Source organism: Phoenix dactylifera, chromosome 3 (assembly GCF_051530095.1).
Source record: "Phoenix dactylifera cultivar Ajwa chromosome 3, Ajwa_hap1_PhDact_Kaust_v1.1, whole genome shotgun sequence".
In the NCBI taxonomy this organism is placed as follows: domain Eukaryota; kingdom Viridiplantae; phylum Streptophyta; class Magnoliopsida; order Arecales; family Arecaceae; genus Phoenix; species Phoenix dactylifera.
This window is the reverse complement of record NC_143192.1, coordinates 55,969,964-55,992,081: the sequence shown is the minus strand read 5'-3', so window position 1 is coordinate 55,992,081 and position 22,118 is coordinate 55,969,964. Positions and strand designations below refer to the sequence as shown.

The following is a 22,118-nucleotide window of genomic DNA, read 5'->3' as shown; positions in this document are numbered from 1 at the left end:
AAAGTTGAGGTGAACATGTGATAATACAACAAAAGAGAATAAGAAATGAAATGGAAATAGTATTAATTATGGACAAATTGAGAGGAATGATTTAAATAATTTTAATATATATAATGTAGATTGAAAGATGTAAGTAAAAATGATTTGATACATATAGAAAGAGGGTAGAAATAAACTGAAAATCACATAGAATGTAGTAATAAGAAGACCTCGACATCTCAGCATCTCCCAGAAATATTAACCCTAAATCAAGCTAAGAGAAGGAAAAGGATTTATATATCCGACGCCAACTAGTTTGCGACTAAGAATTAAAGCTGTAGTGCCAACCCAAGCTCAGTTTGTTGGCCCAGAAAACTAAAAAGCATGGTCTGCATCCAACCTGTTTTTAAGAGGCTTAGGCTAAATTTAACATCCTTGCCCATGGTTGACTCTTCTACAGCTTCGCTATGAGCAACATCATATAGTCAAAGATGCTTTGATGGGGTGAAGATGATTGTTTCTCAGCAATATGCCAACTAATCTGATGTGACATTACCATGTTTTACCCTCTATACCCTCCAGGCCTCTATAGTTAAAACACAAGCATTTTGTATTGCTTGCACTAAGGTTCACCCATGTAACCAAAAAACTCAGGTAACAAGGCTTCATTCCCATCTGAACATTATCTTGTTTTGTACAAGAAGCAATCATGTAGCAAACACATGTTATTGAGCCTTCTCACAAGAATAAGGGGAAACAAATTCTCGCAGCTTGCCATATCAGGGTGTAGAGACAAAATGGCATCGTTCTGGTAAGGTCTTACTGTTGCACAAACTTGTGAAGGGCCGATGCGTCCAGAGCTGCAAACTCTTTCACGGCAGCCAGAACAGCAAGCCCCAACTTCACAGCATCCTCATTGCTTGGAGCCTATAAAAACATGTTTAGATGGTGAGCATTCTCAAGAGTGATAGTCCATCATTGGTAAGTCCGGAAAAAGTAAGAGCTTGCCTCAATGTTCAGGGGCAGAACTGGATCATGAAGTGAAAGCCTCAGCAGGAACCAGCCACCATGGCCCGAGACCCTAACCTGTATAAGCATCATGAACAGATTAAATTTTTCTTTCACATATGTATGTTTAGAACCTGATGAATGTAAAGCAATCTTGAGCTGGTTGAATTTGCAGCTGAATGTTTTCATGATCAACTCAAGATTGCTAACGAAGAATGCCATAACATTGCTGAATGAGGCTGCGGAAGCTAAAGGTTGGCTGTTCTTGCAGATCATCGAGCATGAATCAATCCCCAAAAAGCATCAACATGAAACTCCTAAATTTCCCATCTTAACATCCAGCAAGAATTGCTAATCTCATTTAAGGGCCGCTATTAGAGCTATCTACAATGTGAATGCTTGTGAATGGTCCATAAGTCCCAAATTGTTAGAACATTCTCTGTGTTTCCGAACCAGAAGGAAACCATAAATTTGAAAGATGCAACACATCAGGGTTCTAAACAAATGCTTACATGTTATGCTTAAAGTTTGGTAATAATTCTGACCAGAAAAAAGCTTGGTAATAATTTAACGAGGTTCTTAAGATCATCACCATGAGAAATGAATATATAAACACAAGGGATTACTACAAAACTAACTTATGCAACCCATGTGAACGGCAAGTGGTCTATGTTCATGTGACCAAGAGAACAAGGCAGTTATGATGGTTCTAGGCATCGACTAACTCTTAATTTACTACAGATAATAGCATCCGGTATTTCTTAAAAGCAGAAACTAAAAGATACGACATACGCCTTCATAGTTGATGGGTGCTTTTTTCAGCTTCGGATCTGAGCTAGTTGTGTTCTCCAAATGTTTTAGCACTGCTTCTCCATAATCACGGAAAGATCTGGAACAAGCACCAAAACAAGAAACTTCAGATTGTTCACTCTATTCTCAAGATAAAACACATTAGGGGCTATAGAATTATAGACTGAACTATTTGTTATATTTTCAAAAGCATGTTTAGCAAAACAGTACTAAGGTCTTTTAGTTTGAAAAGTCCACGCCTTTCAAACATTATGCTGCTACACTCGAAGGATAAGATTTTGATAAATCGAAATTGCAAATATTTAATTACTAAGCATTATATTATCCTTGTTCAGCTTCTTCAGCAAAGAGATTAAGTGTCAATGTTCAGAAAAAGCACTGGCATTCTTCTAAATTCTAGCAAGAGAGACCGGAATAAAAAGAAACATACCAAAAGCACTAGTAAGAATCTTGGGGTCCAATGGAAAAACGGACTTCCAGAATACAAGGTTTCAGCCATTTCCTATCAAGGAAAGGAGGAAGAAAAATGCATCAGAAATTACTGTCTGACGTACCCTCCTTTCAGGTCTGCATGGTTCTGATCAATCTTCAATCTTAGTTCCACTGCCACAGCAGCTTCCTCCAGGCCCTCTATCAAGTCAGTCAGAACTTTGCTACCACTACCTGAACCAGAATTTCTGGCAGAGGCAAGTTTGTTTAAGAGTTTGACCTGCAGAAAATGGTAAATCTTACAAAAGAGAAGGGAAACTGGCCATTCCGTTTGTTTCGAAAATCGTCGAACTCGATTTTGATGAACCTCGTTTTGAGGAATTCGTGGAATAATGAATTAAGGAAGAAAAAATATGACTATACCGGCTACAAATTCGTTGTATGATGATTGGGTTCCATGCAGGAGGAGACATCTAGAAATCATTCAAATAATTGATACAAGAAATGTAGAACGGACATGATAGATTATGCTTATACATGGCGGGAGTGCACGTCTATGAGGAAATAATAGTAGAAACAGTTACTGGAAAATGAAGTCTAATTGGCTGGCCTTATTTCATGGATATTGCTCATTTTAATAGATTAATTATGAAGCAACAAGTTGAAATAATTTTTTATGACCAGTTCTCAGTCTGATGCCAACCCGTCTGTGAGAGGATACTAGCCAACAAAGTTCTGGCAAAAGAAGGGCCTGAAAATAATAACCAGGCCCTATTGATGGGAAGGAGACATGCAGCTTAAGCTCAAAAACCAGCAAGCAAATCAAGCAGAATTTAATGAAGAGATGTCAATATGTGGATGTATAGGTACCATATATCAAGTAATCACAAGGCATAGTTAAAAATTCCCCAGTAAATAGTGAGATACCCACCATGAGGTATGCTCCATCATCAAGCCAGTGATTCTCCTTCAAAGCTCCATGACCACTAGTTTCAATGGCCAAATGTGACTCTTCACCAATAGAATTCTGCCATTGTTTTACAATTAGTTAGATCATTCTGCTGTTGTAGTGATGGTTTAATGGGCTTCGATTCTTTTAGGGGAAAAAAACAAATGACAGTCAAATTTCAAAGTGAAATGAATTGGGTGCTGACACAAGAAAACATAATAAGGAAAGTTGTTTAATGTGATCTGAATCGTCATTGAAGTACAATCATTTCAATAATCCTCTATTCCACTTTATGAGATATAAATTTAGTTCAACAATGGTGAAAAGAAAACAAAAGGAGCTCATGATCTTGACAATATCGTATACCTTTCTCATTGAAAAACTATATATTGGGATGCTAATAAGTGCATGCATGCATGTAAAGTAGCTTTTACCAAGGTAAGGTAGACCAGGGAATTTAAGGCCCAACTTGCTTGGCCTGATGTTGGGAAGGCCCAGAAATAGGTTTTGGGGTTAAGTCATTTTGCTGCGCTCAAACTTTGTGATCTGACAGAATTTTGATCCAGATCCAAGCAGACTAAAAACTACAGTGGTCGGAGTTGGCCTGTTATTTAACATCATAAACAATCATAAACATAAAATACTATTATGTTAATATATTATATACTTATTACATATAAAATATATAGGTCTATAACACAAATTTCTCACCCCTTTCTCATCTTCTCCCCCTTCTCACTCCAGTCCTCCCCCCCCATCCGCTGACCTCCCTAACCTCACCATCCCCTCGTCTCCATGCCCGCTCCACTATCTCTAACCTCCTTTGAAGATCTATGAACGTTGTCATGTGACAAATTAGCTATATTGTCCTCCAAAAGGTTTTAAATTATCAGCACCAGACCTCATATACTTTTTTTCATTGGAATGTTACAGTATCGATATGGTACCAGTACCGATGATATGGAATAAAACTAAAAACACTAAAAGAATATAAATTTGTTGATACCAGTTGGTAGTCAGCATTGTACCTCTGATACCATCTGTACGGACTGGTATGGCTGGTTTATTGGTGCTTGGACTTTTTTGGTGCCCTAGCACCCCTACAAGTGTGTTTTGCATCAAAATGATATGGTACCCACAGTACTGTCTCACCTTACCACTTTCCCCATCCATCATCACCTTCGATACCTAACCATTCTCACTTGGTCATCAACACTGTCACACCCATGCCATCCATTCAAGAACTTCTCCCATTCTTTTTTCTACAACAACCTTGGTAGGGAGATTGATCATGCCCTAGATGTTTTTAGATTATGCTGGGCCATTACCAAGCTTGGGGTCAAATCAATCTCAAGCTAGTATATTTAGGCCCGAAGCTGGGTTAGGCTTGGCTTGGGCTACAGTATAGGATTGGCTCAAACCAGTCAATGCCTAGGTTTAGTCTAGACAAGGTTTTAGCTTTATAATCTAGGGTCTACAGGTCTAAGGGCCCTATGGTCAAAAGACTCAAAACCCATTGAATAATAAAGATGATTTTATATTTGCCTCGTTAGGACTAAACTAGTCTAATAGCAAGTATATGAAACATAATTTATCGATTTATCTTGAAATATGTACCATAATTCTTTATCCAAGACATCCTTCCCTAACTTATTTTACACGTTCTACTTATGTGTTAAAAACATTCAGTTAATCCTTTTAAGCACAAGGCCAAACCTGAGTTTGCTTAATTTTTTTAAAGACCAAATTGGTCTAGACCAAACATATGAAACAAGTCAACTTAATTTTTCAAAGATCAGATTGGTCTAGACCAAATTTATGAAACAACCACTTAAACATGTAAGTGGTTGCTCAAATAGCTATGCACTATCAACATGTCAAGCCAGTGTTTTCTTAATTGACTTGACCATTTAAGCATCACTTGATATGTACAAGTGATGGGTTAGTTTGCTTAACTACAAATCAATGTTTTGTAACCTAGAATAGAAACCTACCTGTTTTGTATTATGGATAGATGTGGTAATGAATCGAGTCTAGTTGCCTCGCTATGAGACCTTGGTCCACACTCAACATCAACTCAAGATCCTTCAACTTAAGGTTGCCCATATGTTGAACCCAAAATGAAACCGAGCCAACACTTGACACTCTCAATGCCTCAATTCCAAGGTGCACAAAACAAGTGGCATTAAAAAGAGATCAACCACTCTTGGGGGCTCGTCTGTGGCAAATCACTCTGGGAGAGTTCTCTGGATTGGTGAGAGAGAGCTGCCTAGAGCGTTCCAAGACTTGTTACTTTTTGACTCTTTTTGGAGGTATTCACACTAGACTTGTATGAGTTATCCGTTGTAGCAAAAAAAAAAAAGAAGAAAAGAGATCAACCACTATCAAAGTCTTTACCCCAAGATCATGACTTGACCAAGTGTTCTAAAATGTGGTGCATACTACTGCAGCGATTGCATATGCATGCGGTTCCTTGACCCCATTGTATTTTCTAATATACAATACTATATGCAGTTATACTACATATGGACCAAAAGGTTGTCCACTTAGATTTGCACATTGCATATGTGACCAGCTGAGTAACATATAATTGCATATCTGAGCTCACCTAGCATTTCAAAGCTACAAATACAGTTCACTCTTATGTGGGCCCATATAGGTGAAGTGGGTTCAAGCTGATGGTTAGGTTTGATATGGGCTCTAGGTGGCTAATATGGTTGTGTGGGTACTAATAGAGCTAAAATGTTGATTATGTTATAGGTATTACTACTAGATATTAGAAATTAAATAACAAACATTAATTCTTAGTTGTCTTTGTTATTAATATTGTCATTATCCATCTATCAAAAAAAATATTATCATTATTGCTCTCTTATTGAGTATTTTCAACTAGTTCAAAAATTACGCAGTCCCTTGGCCGCCTGAATACCACAACCGCTTTTAAAACATTGACTTGACCTAACTAAGCCTAGCCCAACCCAAGGAAAACTCTATCCTCATGAGCCAAGATAAGTCAAAGCTCTAAACCGTATTGAGCCCGTTAAAGCCCGATCAAAACAATTGACTTATAGTCCAACCTACCATAAAGAGAAAAAAGAACAAAAAATCTTGACCCAAGTCCAATTTAAACACAGTTAGGTGGGTTGGATTGGATAATGGATCCATGTTTACCACCCAAAGTCATGTGTCCATTGTTCAACCTTGGGTTCAACCATTAAACCATGACATCATTAATAAAAATTACACATGCTCCAACCAATAAAATATCACAAAAAAATAATTCTCCCTTTGGTGGACAAAGTCTTCCTCTTTAGCAAAAAGGAGAAATTTCATTAGCTACGATAAGGGGGGTTGGCTCCTTAGTTGCTGGAAATGGAAGCAAGTGCAAAGGTGGATTTGGATGTGGAAATTGGTCTCCAACTCTTTCTTTCTTGGCTTGAGAATTTGAAGGTCCAATTTACACATCGAATATGGTAATGACAAGAGATTGTTCTATATAGATTAATGTCTTGTTTGGATGGTAGGCAGAGGACAGAGAAGAAAAGAAGGGAAGAGAGAGGAGAGACTGAGAAGGTGGGTTTGGAGAAATCAGGGATACCAACTGACAGAAATGAGGGATGTTACTCTCTCCTCACTCTCTTCCCTCCTCTCCAATTCTCTCAGTCCGAATCTAAACAGTGCTAAGGTTTGAAGTCAAGTAACCTGTAATATAGAACTTTCTCACAACACTACCACTATATAAACTTCACACGACACTAGCAGCATGAGCAAACATATATTTTGCGTGTGAAGTAAGAAAACGGTTGTTCCCCGTACTTCTTTATCATGAACTTTGAGTTATTTGTCTCATTAGTGTCAAAACAAGGCTATGCAACAAGGAATACAGAACCGTCCGGTTTGAGGCATACCGAGCCATGCCGGCGGCAGATCAGGACGGTTCCGGCATTCAAAACAGCAAACCGATAGGTGGGGGGAGAGGGTGAAGGAAAGAAAGGAAGGGGGGGGGGGGGGGGGAGGAAAAGAGAGGGAGAAGGAGGAAGGGCCACCAGAGGCCTCTAGAGGGTGTCGAAGGAGCCCCGAAGAGCCGGAGCATCGGTTCCGCCCTTCAGACCTCTGTTTCGTTTGGGGCCCCTTTTTTTATTTTGAAAATTTTAAGTGAAGTCGCCCATTGCCGACTTCACTTAAAATTTGGGCCTATTTTTTTTATTTTGAAAATTTTAAGTTAAGTCAGCAAACCCTAAAGCCGACTTCACTTAAAATTTTTAAAATAAAAAAATAGGCCCCAACGGGCCTGTTTCGTTCGAAACCGGGGTCTGAAGGGGCCCCTGCTCCAGCCCTTCGGGGCCCCTCAAACGGCCCTTGCTCACTCTCCCTCTCCCCCCCCCTCTTTCTCTTCCTCTCTCGTTCTCCTCCCGTTCTCTTGCCCTCTCTGCTATGTCGATACGGGCCCGACATGAGCATATCGAACCGTGCCGCCAGCTGACCGGTACGGGCTCCGGTACCGGCACAACAGACCTTGCTATGCAATGTTAGTTTATATGACAATTTACTTCAATCAATCTACACAAATATATAGGACAATTTATGAAACTATATATTTTTAAGTTTATTAAAAAACCAAGCTCATAGGTTTATAACATAACCTGCGCTAATATAAAGCAACTAACATTGATCTATGTCGAAAGAATTGGATAACACAGTGTATTTTAGCATGTTTGTTGCAGAACCTTTTCAAGGCTAGCATATCCTTCTGCATCAATGTGTGCCAAATTGCCAATTGTTGTCCCATAATGGCAAAATACTCCTACATTGCGGACCCCGCAAACAGGAGCAAGCATAATTCATGATACTATAATCCTATCAAGATTAGAGTAGGATAATTGCTACTAACATTTTAGAAACTTGCCAAAACAAACATATGGCCATACGTTCACTATATGTTTAAGGTTTATTAAATAAAGTTTGTGCTAGGAGAAGAAATGTGGTTAGTGGTTACATCAAAAAAAGGGACCAAGCCTTGCACCAAAACAAACATATGGCACACTTTTTTTTTTTTAAAAAAAAACATGAATAATGCTTAACAAGTTAAAGTCTTACCAAGCGAACTGCTTCATCAATGACATTTTTGTACCCTCTTTTGAACCGGTGATGCTTTCCTCCTGTACGATAACAAAAGAAATCAGTACATTACCATATTCACTATCTGAAGTCCTTATATAACACTGATTACTTACCAAGTTTCTTTTCAATAAATGCAGTCAAGCCATCTGAAGTTGCGCTGTCAGTAACAATACTAGTTCCTGGATGCTACTTGCAAGATGACAAGTACAGAGAAGTAAATGCCTACTGTCATAAACATTATTCAGCATATGAAATGCACAAGAGAAAAGGTTTCTAATTCTCGATATATCAGTTATCACAGTGACTGGCCAAGACTGGATGAATTGGGACCTTGGTTTATCTCTGCCAATATGGGAAGTGGGAAATTTTGGAGGGAACCGAGATTTTCCCAGAGAGCCAATATTTTTGGGCCGAGATATCGAAATCTCGTTCGATATGATAAAAATCCAGGATTAGGAACAACATCTAAACACTGATTTCGAGATTTATTTATTAGGAAAGTCTATTTAAGCAAAATAGTAACTGAAAAATATTGGCCAATACGGACATATTGTCTCAGCCGATATCTCAGGTTTTATCGGTTCAGCCAAGATAATAGGACCAAGATTTATACATAGATCGAATTGGGAGGTGCCCAATACCGATACAAACTAATATCTTGGATGAGATAAAATGTTTGAGAGAGAGAGACCTACTTCTTCAAGTACCAAAGCCGACATTAAAGCAATAAGTCGATTACGGTTGAACTCACGACCAGTGGAATCTACTGCAGCAGATCTGTAGGAACTATTTTATTAATGACCAAGTTTGCATTATGACAAACAGCAAGATCAAGATATGCATCACCACCTGTCAACGTCCGTATCAAATATGATACCTAAATCCGCCTTATTCTCCTGGACTGCCTGGGTTATTGCTTTCATTGCAGCTTTATCCTCAGGGTTGGGAATATGGTTTGGAAACATACCTAATACCCCAAAAAATAAAATGATACATTCAAACCATTGCACCATGAGAAACAGTATATTCAGACAAATGCAGTCAACTGTTTACCATCTGGCTCCAAAAACTGACTGCCAGTAGTAACTGCGCCCAAAGGTTCAAGTACCTTTCCCTGATAAAACATTAACATGAGCATACAAAACTAGCAATGTACAATCACATGCCTAAGTTGCCCATGAATGAGCTGATGATAGTTTGAAGCCATCAATGGGACTGTTTGATACTATGGCACAGAACATATAAACATACCATTGAGAATTAAGAACACACAGGTGAGAATGAAGTGACTATATGCTCCTAAAAATGTATAATATGCATCTGTCCATATATCAGATATAGTTTGAGGCGAGACTGCATAATATGTTAACACATTTTGGTTCATTTTGACTAAGGAAACTGCCATCTGGTTAGTTTCTTGAGCAGTAATTTAGTATCATGATTGTAGTAATGGTTAGACGTAACTTAGATGCATTTTGTTTTGTGGTGATAGCACCAATGTTGGATGAAAAGAAGCTGCATTACATTGGATGCCACACATACCACATTTGTTCATTGCATTAGTATCTCACATGTATGATAAATTGGAATCACTAATTAAGAAATCTTCGACAAAGAGTCATTTGATTGAACAGATTTATTTACACTTTTCTGTATGTGTTAAATATGATAAGAGAGTATACACAACAAAGAAAGCTGATTAGACCAGTCATATAACTTGATTCACAGCATTATTCCTCACATTACCATGGATTTACAGGTGGAAGAAAAAAATGAATTCAAGTATCATTAAGTGATTGACTAGTGGACATGCAAAGGAAGCAATGTGTAACTTCGTGTTATAAGTTGCTAGTGTTTGGCACGTGCCTTGCACATGCTTTAATCAGGAGCTGCAATAGTAACTCTACACAGAAGCATCTGGAATATAGTTATAGAAAATAATTTATAAAAGAAAACATGGGAAGGTCTCAAATTCCAACAAGCATGCTGGAGTCTGAGCTTTCCTTCTATATATAGAAAGATTATTATCAACCTGATATTTCTTTTTTCCTTTTTTTCTTCCTTGCACAAGAGATGTGTATGGCAACTGGTGATAGAGCTAAAGATACCTATCAAGAAGACAGAGAAATTGAAGAGTACATGAATATCTTAGATACAATGTGAGACTACCAACTTCATCCTCTGCATGTAGCAGGTTATTACTTAAACCTGGTGGTATGATGACACAAATTTAGAGCTTTGCATAGGGACTGTATACTTGCATTAAAATAACAGTTCCAAGCATTGAATCAAATTTGATGATAATTAATAATTGTCAAATGAGTCTAACTCTGTAGATGCTTTTTAACACTGCCTTCAATTTTTTCATCCGTCTCATATGCCATCAAACATTATTTGCAGTAGTAATGATGTCTCCAAATAAAGTGGGTATGTACGTCCTGGCAGATTTTTTAACCTTTGCAAGGCTATTCTTGATGTAAGACTACCCCCAACTTTCAATCCAACTATCTTAAAAGATAACACCTTTTGCTTTTGCTGTAGCAGCAGACAGTTTGTACAGGTTTCAACTGCCTATGTCAGAGGACTATAACACCCCTAAAGCTAATTATAAGTGCATGTTTACAACAAATACATTTTCCTCTTGGTATTATTCTGAAGAATGATTTGTTGGATTTCTTACAACTCATTCCACACAAAAGATTCTTTGCCATCTTCCCTAATGCATTCCTGTCCTGAGTAGTGGTCTCATTGCCCACAAACTTAACTTCATTCTTGCATTCTAATGACCTAATTAAGCCTACAACGTAGAAGAATTATTAACAATGAAAAGGCAAAATTAGGTAGATTCATGATATGACAAACCTACAAATGACCTAAAAGTTTCAGTGTCGATGATAGTAATATGGATTCTTGACTTGAAATGACTGTCCTGAAAACTTGAGGTCATTCCTGAGTATGTCAACTCATGAATCTGCTCTTCCTCATTCTGCCAATGATTTTTTCTGCATCACAAGCTATTTTCAACCAAAAGATGAAAAGCAGTAGTTAATATTGAGGCTAATGAGCTTGTTACTTAGGTCAAAAATGCTTTGGATATATGAGACTGGTGTAGAATGATGTTGAAGAAAGCACTCTATCAAATGCAACAAAGGCAAAATATATCCATCATATATAGAGCTAGTCATCAATTTTGGGGATGCTACAAAGGCCTACAAGTCACTCTCATAGGCACTAGAAACCTTGTAAAGGTTGCGAGCTGCCAATCGCAGAAACAAAAGGTGTTTCTTCAGAAAGTTGCTTTGGAGCATAAAGGTAGCCTTACAAATTCTGACGTACCACTATGCAAGGGTTTGAAAAGCTATTGCACATATGTACTTATACACCACTAACCATTCAGTTGTATGTATGAAAAACATCAACCCACTTTATGAAGATATCACATACTTTTGCATAGAATGTATCACAAAATATGAGATAATCTTTCCAAGAAAAATGATGGTAGTCTTAGAGGGTCCACGAAGTTAATATCACTGAGTTTTTCAGAGAATCAAGTCGATAAATTCAATATTTATGTCTCACTAGACACTATGGTGATAATGACCGGAGATAGCATGAGGGAAAAATAGCATATGTGATGTATATCTTGTGTTATTTAACTTTTATGTTATTTAGCACTTTCAATTCATAAGGGCACTAAAAGTTTCTGTAATAATACTAGGCAATGCAAGCAACACTAATATAATAACAACGATTTTGAGTGATAAATTTACCATGAATAGAGAACTTTGGGAATCTGCATATCAACTAAAAGTTAAGATTTATGTATGTACCCCTTCAAAATTGAAAACCACGCATGTAACCTCCAAAAAAAGGAAATATGCAGCAATATCCTTCTAGTTTAAGAAACATTTGCCAGTGTCAAAATTCAAGAACTGAATTGTTTACCAGAATACCCTTTCCATCATTGTCTTCCAACTTCAAAATCCATCTTCTCTAGGGATGCCCCTGCATCCCTCTAGTTTGGGGCTATAGAGTTATTCCACGTTATGTTTTTCACATTGACAAAATCTTTTGCTCCCATCCAAGGTTTCCTATGATTAGATCGTTACATCATCATGTGTAATAACTTAATATCTTGTCCATCTGACTTTTTTTCTTTTTGGTGGATCTACTTTCATTATCAAACATCTATGATTGGTGAAAAGTTTTGCTCATTGGAAATATTTTACTCAAAATCACTCTATTTTTGTGTTGTTGATAAAAGAAATTAATACAATAGCTCAATAATTTCTTGTCATTCATCATCAAACCATATCTCAAAATACTTCTAGTGATAGCGAGTTTTCGCTGTCATCATTTTGAACTTCTTATAGCTAGAATCCTATTGTTATTCTCATGGATTTTGTCTGGATGCATGTTTTCTTTGGATTCATTACATCTTCAGTGCTACATTTCCATAACTACAGGAAGAAGAAGAACTTACCGCAAAAAATCCACCTGCTCCATTCCCTGCATCCACAATTATATGAATTCCCTCCAGTGGCTTCTCTGAAATTAACGATTTAAAAAGATCAGTAAATCAGTGGCAAATGCTAAGAGGAGATTTTTTCCATATGAGTTTGACTGTGGGTAACAAGTCCTTAATATGTGATCCAACACATGTAGAGAAGCTCCCCCTCTAACGAAAAATCGATATTTTATGAGAATGGGAGTAAAAAGAAATTAGCCTACAATAGCTGTAATAGATTATCATCTCTGCCCCCCCCCCCCCCCCCCCCCCCCCCTGACGGGAAAAAAAAACCATAATTCCAAATTCCAAATTGTTGTCTGAGAATCAAACAAACAAAGCAATTTTTATGAGAAGCATACCTATGTTCCCTGCAGCTTTACGAACTGCAGCTACAAGATCAGAAGTGTAAACTGCCATATAATCCACCTTTCTAACAGCTGCATTTGTGGCTTGTTCTGATTTCTTCAGACTTTCATCTGTGAACTTCTCATATATATATGCAGCACGCTCCAAGATGTCTTTAATGTCAGCTTTTCCAAGTCCACCAGCATTAGTAAAAAACTTAAAGCCATTGCGATTATAGGGAAGATGGCTGGCTGCACACAAGAAAATCATCTCCATAAACCTGAGTAAGCTGATTGACGTTGCATAGCAAGATCTCAGGGAATAAGTTAATTATCAAATAATAAAATATTATGAAATGAGATGACGAAAATCCTTGAGATGGCATCATTTTGAAAAAAGGTTAGAGACTTTTAAATGGATTTCAATTAAACAGGTTTCGAAGAGGAGAAAGACAAGAAAACTAGATAGAAATGATAAAAAAATGATTTGATGAAACTCAGAGATAATGAAATGCCCTTGATGGGACTAGGTGGAGAAGCAAAACATAAAAAAAAACACACAAATAATGCTTCTTAACAATGATTATGACAAGGTTCTCGACAAAATCCAAAAAAAAAAAAATCTAATAGCTGCGCCTGGAATGCAGGTAGATAAACTTATTTCAGCTGGTCTTCAGCAATATAATTCCTGAAAATACCCATGTGACAAGTTGTAAGATACTTATGTGCAGCTATGTGTCACAAACCTAATTTATTCAAGTTCTGAATCTGTGCGGCACTCTCTATCATGCCCCTTAATGCACGAGTCAGCTATACCCAGTTTGCACTTTCTAAGCCTTGACAAGATGCAATGTTGTCAGAAACTAAGGTTCAACCTATGGAGAATACGACATCACATAAATCCAAAAGATAGTCAATGACTAAAGCTCTCTATAAGCAAACCACCCATGCTTGATACACAACATGGACTATATTATATTGTCAGATGTCAGAGACAGCCCATGGTCTCTTGAATTAGTCAAATGAAATCCGGTTTCAGTTTAATAATTTTGGTGGCTTCAGTAGTTTTTTGGCAATTCAGCTAAAACACAAAAAGAAAAGAGAAAGAAAAAAAAGAAAGCATTAGAAGAGGATAATTTAACATGTTAAGAAAACAAAGTATAATATATCAGGCAAGGTCCGCCGTACCGGTACCGGTCGGCGTGCCGGTGGCCAGCCGGACCGGTACGGTACCGGTCCGATCCGGTACTTACCGGCCGGTACAGCGAGCCAGAAATTTGAATTTTTTTTTAAAATGTTGTCTCGCGCCTCGTGCTGTGGTTCCAAAAAAAAAAATTCGTACCGGTGCGAACCGGCCGGTACCAAGCGGTCCGTACCGGCCGGTTCGGCTAAATAAACGGAAAAATACCGGTTTTCATGTGGTTCTGGTACCGGTCTAGGACCGGACCGATACGGCATTCCATGATATCAGGGTTTCAAAAAATGGCTGCAGTAAGTAGACGATCAAGGGACTGCATAGCACATATCCAGTATGTCAGCAACACATGCAGTTACTAATTTTGAACCATTTAAATATATATATACAAGTACAAATAAAAACAACAATGGTAATATTTTAGTGGATGGATAATAGCAATATTAATAACAATAACAACTAATAATTAGTGCTTGTAAATTAGTATATAATATTCAATAGCGATTATTATGCCATAATCAACATTTTAGTACTATTGATACCTGTATAGCCATATTGGGCTCACCCTAACAGTCAGTTTGAACATGCTTCACCTTTGTGAGCCCACATAAGAATGGGATGCATATGTAGCTCCAGAATACTAAGTGGGTTCACATATTGCAGCGGCAATATCAAGGAAGCAGTATGGAAGAGTTTTATTCGAGAGAAGGTAAAAGTTTCTATTTGGTTATCAATCAACAATAGATTACTGACAGCTGATAACTTGAAGAAGAGGAAATGGAACTGTAATGCTGTTTGTGTTGTCGTGGACAAGATGAGGAGAAGATAGATCATCTCTTTCTGAACTGCCCCCTATAGCTGGTATTGGAGGCATTTTTGGCACTCCTTGAAAAAGCTCTCTCAGAAGCCATCAGCTATTCAGCTTGTTCAGATTTATGGGGACATGGGAGATTAAAGAAGATAAAAAAACCATAGTGAAATGTTTCAGATATGCAGATAGCAGCAGTATGCCAGAATGTTTGGTTAGAATGCAAACATAGAATATTCTGAGGCTGCTCTACTTCAACCCTCAAACTTATCCGGAAGATAAAAAACACTATGGAATCCTGGTGTGTGTTGATCCCTGAGAAGAAGCTAAAGGCTGTGTCTCACTTCTTCAAGTTGCTTAGAGTAAGGGGAGGGGTAAGGGGTATATGAGAGTTGTACTGCATTGCTGATGGGAGGAGATACTGTCTTTGTAGTGGTGTAATCCTTTCTTTTCCTCTTCTTGTGCCTACCTTCTTAATATCATCTAATAAAATCCTTTAGGCAATCAGTGCCTATTGTTATCACAAAAATAATATAATAATAACTAAATAAATTCTAACATTATTCTGATTTTCCCATTACTATCATGGGCTCAATGTTGTTTTACCACTTTCTGCCATACGGCTGCAATATCTAGATTCATAACAAGCTCGAACAACAGAAAAACAGAAAGCATTTGTTCATGTCAATTATGTCAGAATACATGATACCAATCAGTGACTTTACATTGTGTAGGTCTTCTTTTTAACATTAGAAGATACCTGTTATCATTATGGATCCATCAACTGGACAAAGGATACTTTCATTTTCTGTAAGTGTGCTGCTGAACATTGCTGGCGTAGATGCCAATCTGCATACAGAATTGACACATATCAGCATAGCCTGTGCCTCATATTTATTCTCTATTATATGTTTCAAGAAACCTAGAGAGAAGACATCAATGTTTTTTAAATGACAAATCAAGTAATAGATCATACATTTTCTTAAGAATCATACTTGATATCTTGGCTTTTCAGGAATTCAGACAGTGAAAGCAGCAGTTGACAATGAATAGTTGACAATGAATAATTGTATTCTATTATGGCTATATGTATGCCATCTAAATGGGAACAGATAATGGAAAGGAAGGATAATATTTCAACTTACCCATACTGAATAACATCAACTCCAGCACTACAAATTCCACGAGAAACTGCATCCTGGAAGTTGACCATTAAATTTCAGTAATCAAATAATTAGCTCAGAATTGATGTGGATTGAGAAGATTAAAATGTTAAATACAATATTAATTTCTTAGCATTGAATAAGTTGAACAATTAAGAGCATCATGCCGACAGGAGCATAAGCTACTTCATCATTATGAACAATTCTTTTCTTACAGTTCATTCTTAATGCCATATAAATGAAATTGAGAAGAACCATATATGCAGCATATGAACTCTGAATTTCCAGTGACTTAATTGTCTGTAACAAATGGATTATGTGCAGAAAACTAACCCAAAAGAAGAGGGTTGAGAAAGATAAATGGCAGGGCAAACAAGGAAGACACACAGATTTAACTAAGAAATGTGTAACAATTAGCAATGCTTCTCCAAAATAGTCAGTGAGTTAAGCCATTGGTGGGATAGCTTGCATGTCTTAGTCTAATTGTAATTATTGTATGTTCAGGATCAAATCTTTTGAACCTAAATATTCAAGTCGAAATTATCTTCTAGAACTGACAACATGCTCAATAGGCATTTTTTTTTAAAAGAAAGACAATAACCTGTAATTTCTGAGCAGATATTCGTGAATCATGTCCAATGGAGACTCTTAGGCGTTTTGATTCAGCTGGTTTCTTTTTAACCAATAACCAATCAGCAAAAGCAGCAGCTATAGCTTCTGCAACAGGTTCAGTAAGACTGACAGGTTCCCCGACAACACCAGCAACAGCAACACCTCGAATATCACTGGAAAAAAAGAATAACAAAAAGATGATCTTAGCTAAACGCCAAAAAGAGATAAAAATAGACTGACAGAAATGGCCATCTATCTGATCAACTGCTAGTAGAAAATGCAACTTATATACAGGTGAAAGAATAGACTATCTGCGGCTGCATCATGTAAGCCTTCCATGACAGACTCAGTGTCAGGCCTGTTTGGTTGCTTAGGAAGTAAAAGAAGTTAGTAAGAAGGGAATCTTACTTCCTATTATTTCTTGAGAACAAAAAGGAGTAAGAATAAGGTGAAAGTAAAGGGCCAAAATTTACTCCAATAGTTCTAAGATGTCGCCTGGAAAACTTGAGAGAAACTTCAAAAGACAATAAAACAGGTCAGGCTAACTCTCCTATATACTGATCACCTTCTCTAAATATTGTGCAGATTTCTTGGTTCAATAAAGCGTCTTTAGCAGAAAATAATTTACCAGATATACTACCATTTATGCAATGCGGATACATGAAGAAACAATCTGAATTAAGAAGAAACCACTTTATCATCTCAACCTATTCCTAGTGTTCAATATCGACACTTAAGTTGAGATAAACTAAACTGTACAAATATTTTACATATTGATCTAAAGATGTAATAATCTAGAGAACACAATAGTATTTCAAAAAAGTCTCAAGATGACGTAATTTCAATACATGAAACAATATATATTGACAACAATGAAAAATCTACACCTCAAAAATATATCCTTTAAAATGGAAACCATCTTTTGGAAACAGTACTAACTTATCTACAACACTACAGAACTTTAACTTGCCTAGCTCACATCATTTGATGTTTGCACAGAGTTACCACCTTTTCATAGTTCAGCACATTTTGGATAACAGATAAAGCTAACTATCCTGCATCCACCCTGCAGGAGTCCAGATCCCCCTTCTGTCTATCTGACAGAAATAGATAAGAAAACAATTTGGATACTGTTTCTAGGACCTTGTCATTGTCAGATTCAACAGGTATAACTTAAAGGAAGACAGTTTTCCTAAGAGTTACAATATTCAGCTTAGTTGTATGGTTGGTACCTCGTACCTTGCAGGACATGACACTACAATATAATGATGTCAAAAGAGCTAAAAGTTGTACCTTCCATTTTGAAGCTTGAGAAAGTCAACTTTCTCAGAGGACGAAATAGCACTTGTAAATTGAGCAGCTGCAAGAAAATTTATTAAAAGAAAAAACATGATACAATTAAGTCAAGCATAAGAAACAGGAAATAAACAACGACCAACAAAAGATAAATGCTTTTTCACAAAAATTTGTGCTACCGGAGACCTAGCTCAACAACAATTCTCCATATGAATGAAAGAAAATAAAACATATGTTTAAATACAACTAAATGCAAAATAGATCATGAAAGAACACTATTTTGCAGTTGGGAACCTATAGTTACACTTAAGGTCAACCTGAATGTTGAGAGCCTAGAACAGACCATTGCAATAGATACTTGCTCGGTTCCCAAGATCGGTCCTGTGTGCTGCTAAGGTATGCGACCACATGGCTGATTTGTTAGGCCATGCCAATCTCCACGCCTGCAAGGGATGTGTGCTGTGGATGCTAAGAGAACAAGAATCGCTGGGAAATCTGGGGTTTAATTGCCTACTCCGTTGACAATGCTGTGCCAGAAATACATTTTGAGCACAATTCCCTGATACTGCTGCACGAAATTTGAAAATTTATTAGACCCATATGTTATGTCAATCAAACATGTAACATCAAATGAGTGGTTTTTGTTGATAGATTAGACATTAAAGTTTTTTCAGCTGAATCTTTTTGATAACTACAGTTATTTTGTTATTAAAACTTTGCTAATAACAGATAGGAATGGCAATAGAAATAAATTTGGTGAATTAATATGTAGAAGGTAATGACTCCCATAATAAAGACTAAAACAATACCAACACTCCTTTACCTGTTAATAATGTTACATACCATCATAGAAGGCAATGCCTTAGTCTATGATCCAACATCACTAAAGGGTAGCAGGATAAAAGAAAGATCTGTTAATTTCCAACAATTTCTTACAACGAGTCCAAAAAGTCAGCAGCCAAAATCTCTTTTTTATGTCTAGGCCCTCCTAGGAACCCTTTTTGGATAAACTTCTTTTCATGTAAAGGCTTCTGCTAAAGGCTTAGAAGTTAGAATAAAAACTAAACTTCCTAAGGCTCTCCCATTTAAAAGTTGACTGGGTAAATCCGGCTAGCTGACATTACCTCCCACAATAAAAGCCACAAAAGGTTACCTCTAAAAAACAAAAGCTATATGATGATTTGAATAAAAATTTATCAGAGGGATGCTCTATATACTCTTCCAACGAACAAAATAATAAAAATCTGACTAACCAAGTAATTAGTTCGTCTATTGCTGTAAGATTTAAAAAAGGCCTCAAATTTATTACTCCTTGCTTAGAGATAAAAGGCTTGGTCCGAACTCTTAATTCTCATAATGGAGCAGAAGTTCGCATTCTAATCACTATATTGAATTTACCACAAGATCAAAGCTCAAATATGGACTCCACTTAGAAAACATAACCATAGAATTTTTTTATGTCTGCCAGCAATACCATAAAAGCCTCTGTCATTGTAGGTCTGCTAAAATATCATTTACGCAAAAAATATACTAAATTTTCCCGTGACATAACAACTCGAATTATAACTCCAGTGGAATCCATAGCAACAGAACAACCGCTTTCTTAACTGATCAAAAGCATAAAAACCACGAAAATCAGGAACAATATCCATCCTATATATCATCCACATGCAAAGAAATTTCATTAAACAATCCAATGAACGGAAATTTTGATGATCCTTTTATAGCATGAAGCCTTTGCATCGCTGTAAAAGTCGACAAGGTAGCCATAAGAAACCATAAATGAACAGGTTCTTGTACAGAATGAGGAATTTCTATGGTTTCGAATTAGTTTAAGCAGCCAATATCCAGAATTTCCGGGATTTTCGCACGGCCAAATCAAAATAACTACTACAATATCCCTCATTACAGAATCTTGATACAAAAGAATAAAAATTCGTAAATCCAACAAGAAATAGGGTCCAAATATCCTAGTTGCATCAAGGAAGGACGATCGAGCATCAGAGAGGTGGCTCGGGCAGCCAAGATTGGAAAATCTAAGATGTTAAGCACAAACGGCACAGAGTTACCCTACAAGATGATCCCTTTACAGAGTTTTGCTGAACAAGAATTTCGAAATCCCTGAAACGATCCATAGAAATCGAGTTTTAAGGATTCGCGATTATCGAAAGAGAGTGGAGGAAACGAGAGAGAAACCTGCCATCATATCCAATCGGAAGCGAAGGAATCGACTGGACGGCACTTCCTCGGACGAAGGAGAGGAAGGGAAGGGAACGGCTGACGAAAATAAATAGAGGAGCCGAATATTTTGTAGTTTGTCGGGAGGGTGCCGCTCGTGAGGGTCCAATGTGAGGGTTTATATCTTGAGCATCCGTATAAGTGCGGAACACGTGGGTAAATATTACCCGTAGGATCGCTGAGTCCTTCTCAGAAAAGCGCATGCTCGGTTTCGCGCAAGCAGCAGCGAACTCGGATGCTGGTGACTCGAACGAAATAAATAATTTTTTTTTGCACGTTCTAAAATTTTAAATTTATATAAATATTTTTTTAAAAAATTATTTATTTTTATATTCATAAAATGCTATTTTTTTATCTTTTTTAATAAAAACTATATTTATTTTAATTAAAAATAAAATAAAAATTTGAAATTATTTTTATTTTTTTATCGGAATTGTCTTATAAATATTTTTTTGCACATCTACCAATATTTTAGTCATGTTAATTTGAAATCATTAATTTTTAATATAAAAACAAGAATAAATAATAAAATAGCAAAATAAGTATTTTATTAGGATATATATATATATATATATATATATATATATCAATTTGAAAGAATATTCATACCATCGAGGTGGTAGCATAGTTGGAACGGGGCTTTGTTTTCAACGGAGTGACTCACGTTCGAAATGCGTAGACGTTGATTAATGCTGGGGTAACGTACTCACACGTAGGTTCGCCCATGCTGGTAGAGAGGGTATGAGAAACTTTCTACCTGCATCAGATATTCTCTAATGGAAGGAGAGCCCAGTGGAGGCTGCTACGCGGGTGGGGTTAATTTTCCTCCCCTCCTCCCTTTTTCTTGTCTAGCAAAAAAAAAAAACATTTATACAAAATTTGATATTTAGGATGGTATTTATGAAAAAAAGCTTAATAAATAATCCTCCTCAGATTTTTGTAGTAGTCACGGCGATTGAAGCGCAGGAACTGGTTTAAAATTTATACGGCACCGTTAGTGCTGGTTAGATTATTCATAGTGTACGAGGTGTTATCCTGGATATTGGAGCTTCCAAAACTTTCTAATGACAAACTAGCTAGCAGCTAACTGGACAATTGCCTGTCTTGCTTAACGCGGTCTGCAACCTTCAAATGAGATGGATGTAGTCCACGGAACGTTCATGGGCTCATGGCTAATTTAATCGCGAATGCAAACCTATATGCTTGTCACCATATGATATATTTATGAAAATGTTCAATAACTTAGCAAATTGTGCTGCTTCCTATGCAACCTAGTATGGTCACATGATGGGATATATCGTGGATAGCTAACCATATATGCCAATGTCCTTGGTTGGTGTGACGTACTCAAAATTATTACTTGACATGCATCCATGAAAGAGTATTGCAATAATTTTTTTAATAAAAAAATCGATAAAACACTGTCCCACCCATTTTAGGAGACCATGGTTCTCTGATATCTAAAAAGAGAGGCATGTGTATCAGAGCTCATTATATCAGAAATAATATGTCACTGTGCACGTTTTGAGCTATAGAAGTTTGACAGCACTGGCAAACTGGATTTTGGAGAGAGAGAGAGAGAGAGAGAGAGAGAGAGAGAATATGAGTTGGAGTGCTGTTGGCAACAAGATTGAAGGATGAGTTGTATGTTGGTTT

General features: G+C 37.0%; 1 protein-coding gene across 6 annotated transcripts; it reads right to left on the bottom strand.

Moving 5' to 3' along the window:
• Window positions 1-617: 617 nt before the first annotated feature.
• LOC103708415 (uncharacterized) lies at window positions 618-20,556 on the bottom strand. 6 transcript variants are annotated; one of them, XR_604295.4, is made up of 18 exons: window positions 20,421-20,551; window positions 18,568-18,792; window positions 18,222-18,288; window positions 16,918-17,101; window positions 16,299-16,351; window positions 15,914-16,002; window positions 13,166-13,402; window positions 12,780-12,844; window positions 9,350-9,410; window positions 9,146-9,263; window positions 8,992-9,073; window positions 8,410-8,482; window positions 8,273-8,334; window positions 3,158-3,253; window positions 2,228-2,506; window positions 1,780-1,876; window positions 988-1,065; window positions 618-906 (listed from the first exon to the last, which is right to left on the bottom strand). XR_604295.4 is itself a non-coding variant. In XM_008793327.6 (18 exons), the coding sequence occupies exons 1-18, from the start codon at window positions 20,428-20,430 to the stop codon at window positions 799-801; spliced, it is 1,857 nt and encodes a 618-aa protein (XP_008791549.2). In that variant the 5' UTR covers window positions 20,431-20,556; the 3' UTR covers window positions 618-798. The 6 variants fall into 6 exon arrangements, 4 of the variants coding, with proteins under 4 accessions (XP_008791549.2, XP_008791548.2, XP_088575384.2 ...); XR_015976833.2 differs by having other exon boundaries at window positions 18,568-18,789; window positions 20,421-20,549; XM_008793327.6 differs by having other exon boundaries at window positions 2,352-2,506; window positions 18,568-18,789; window positions 20,421-20,556.
• Window positions 20,557-22,118: the final 1,562 nt, after the last annotated feature.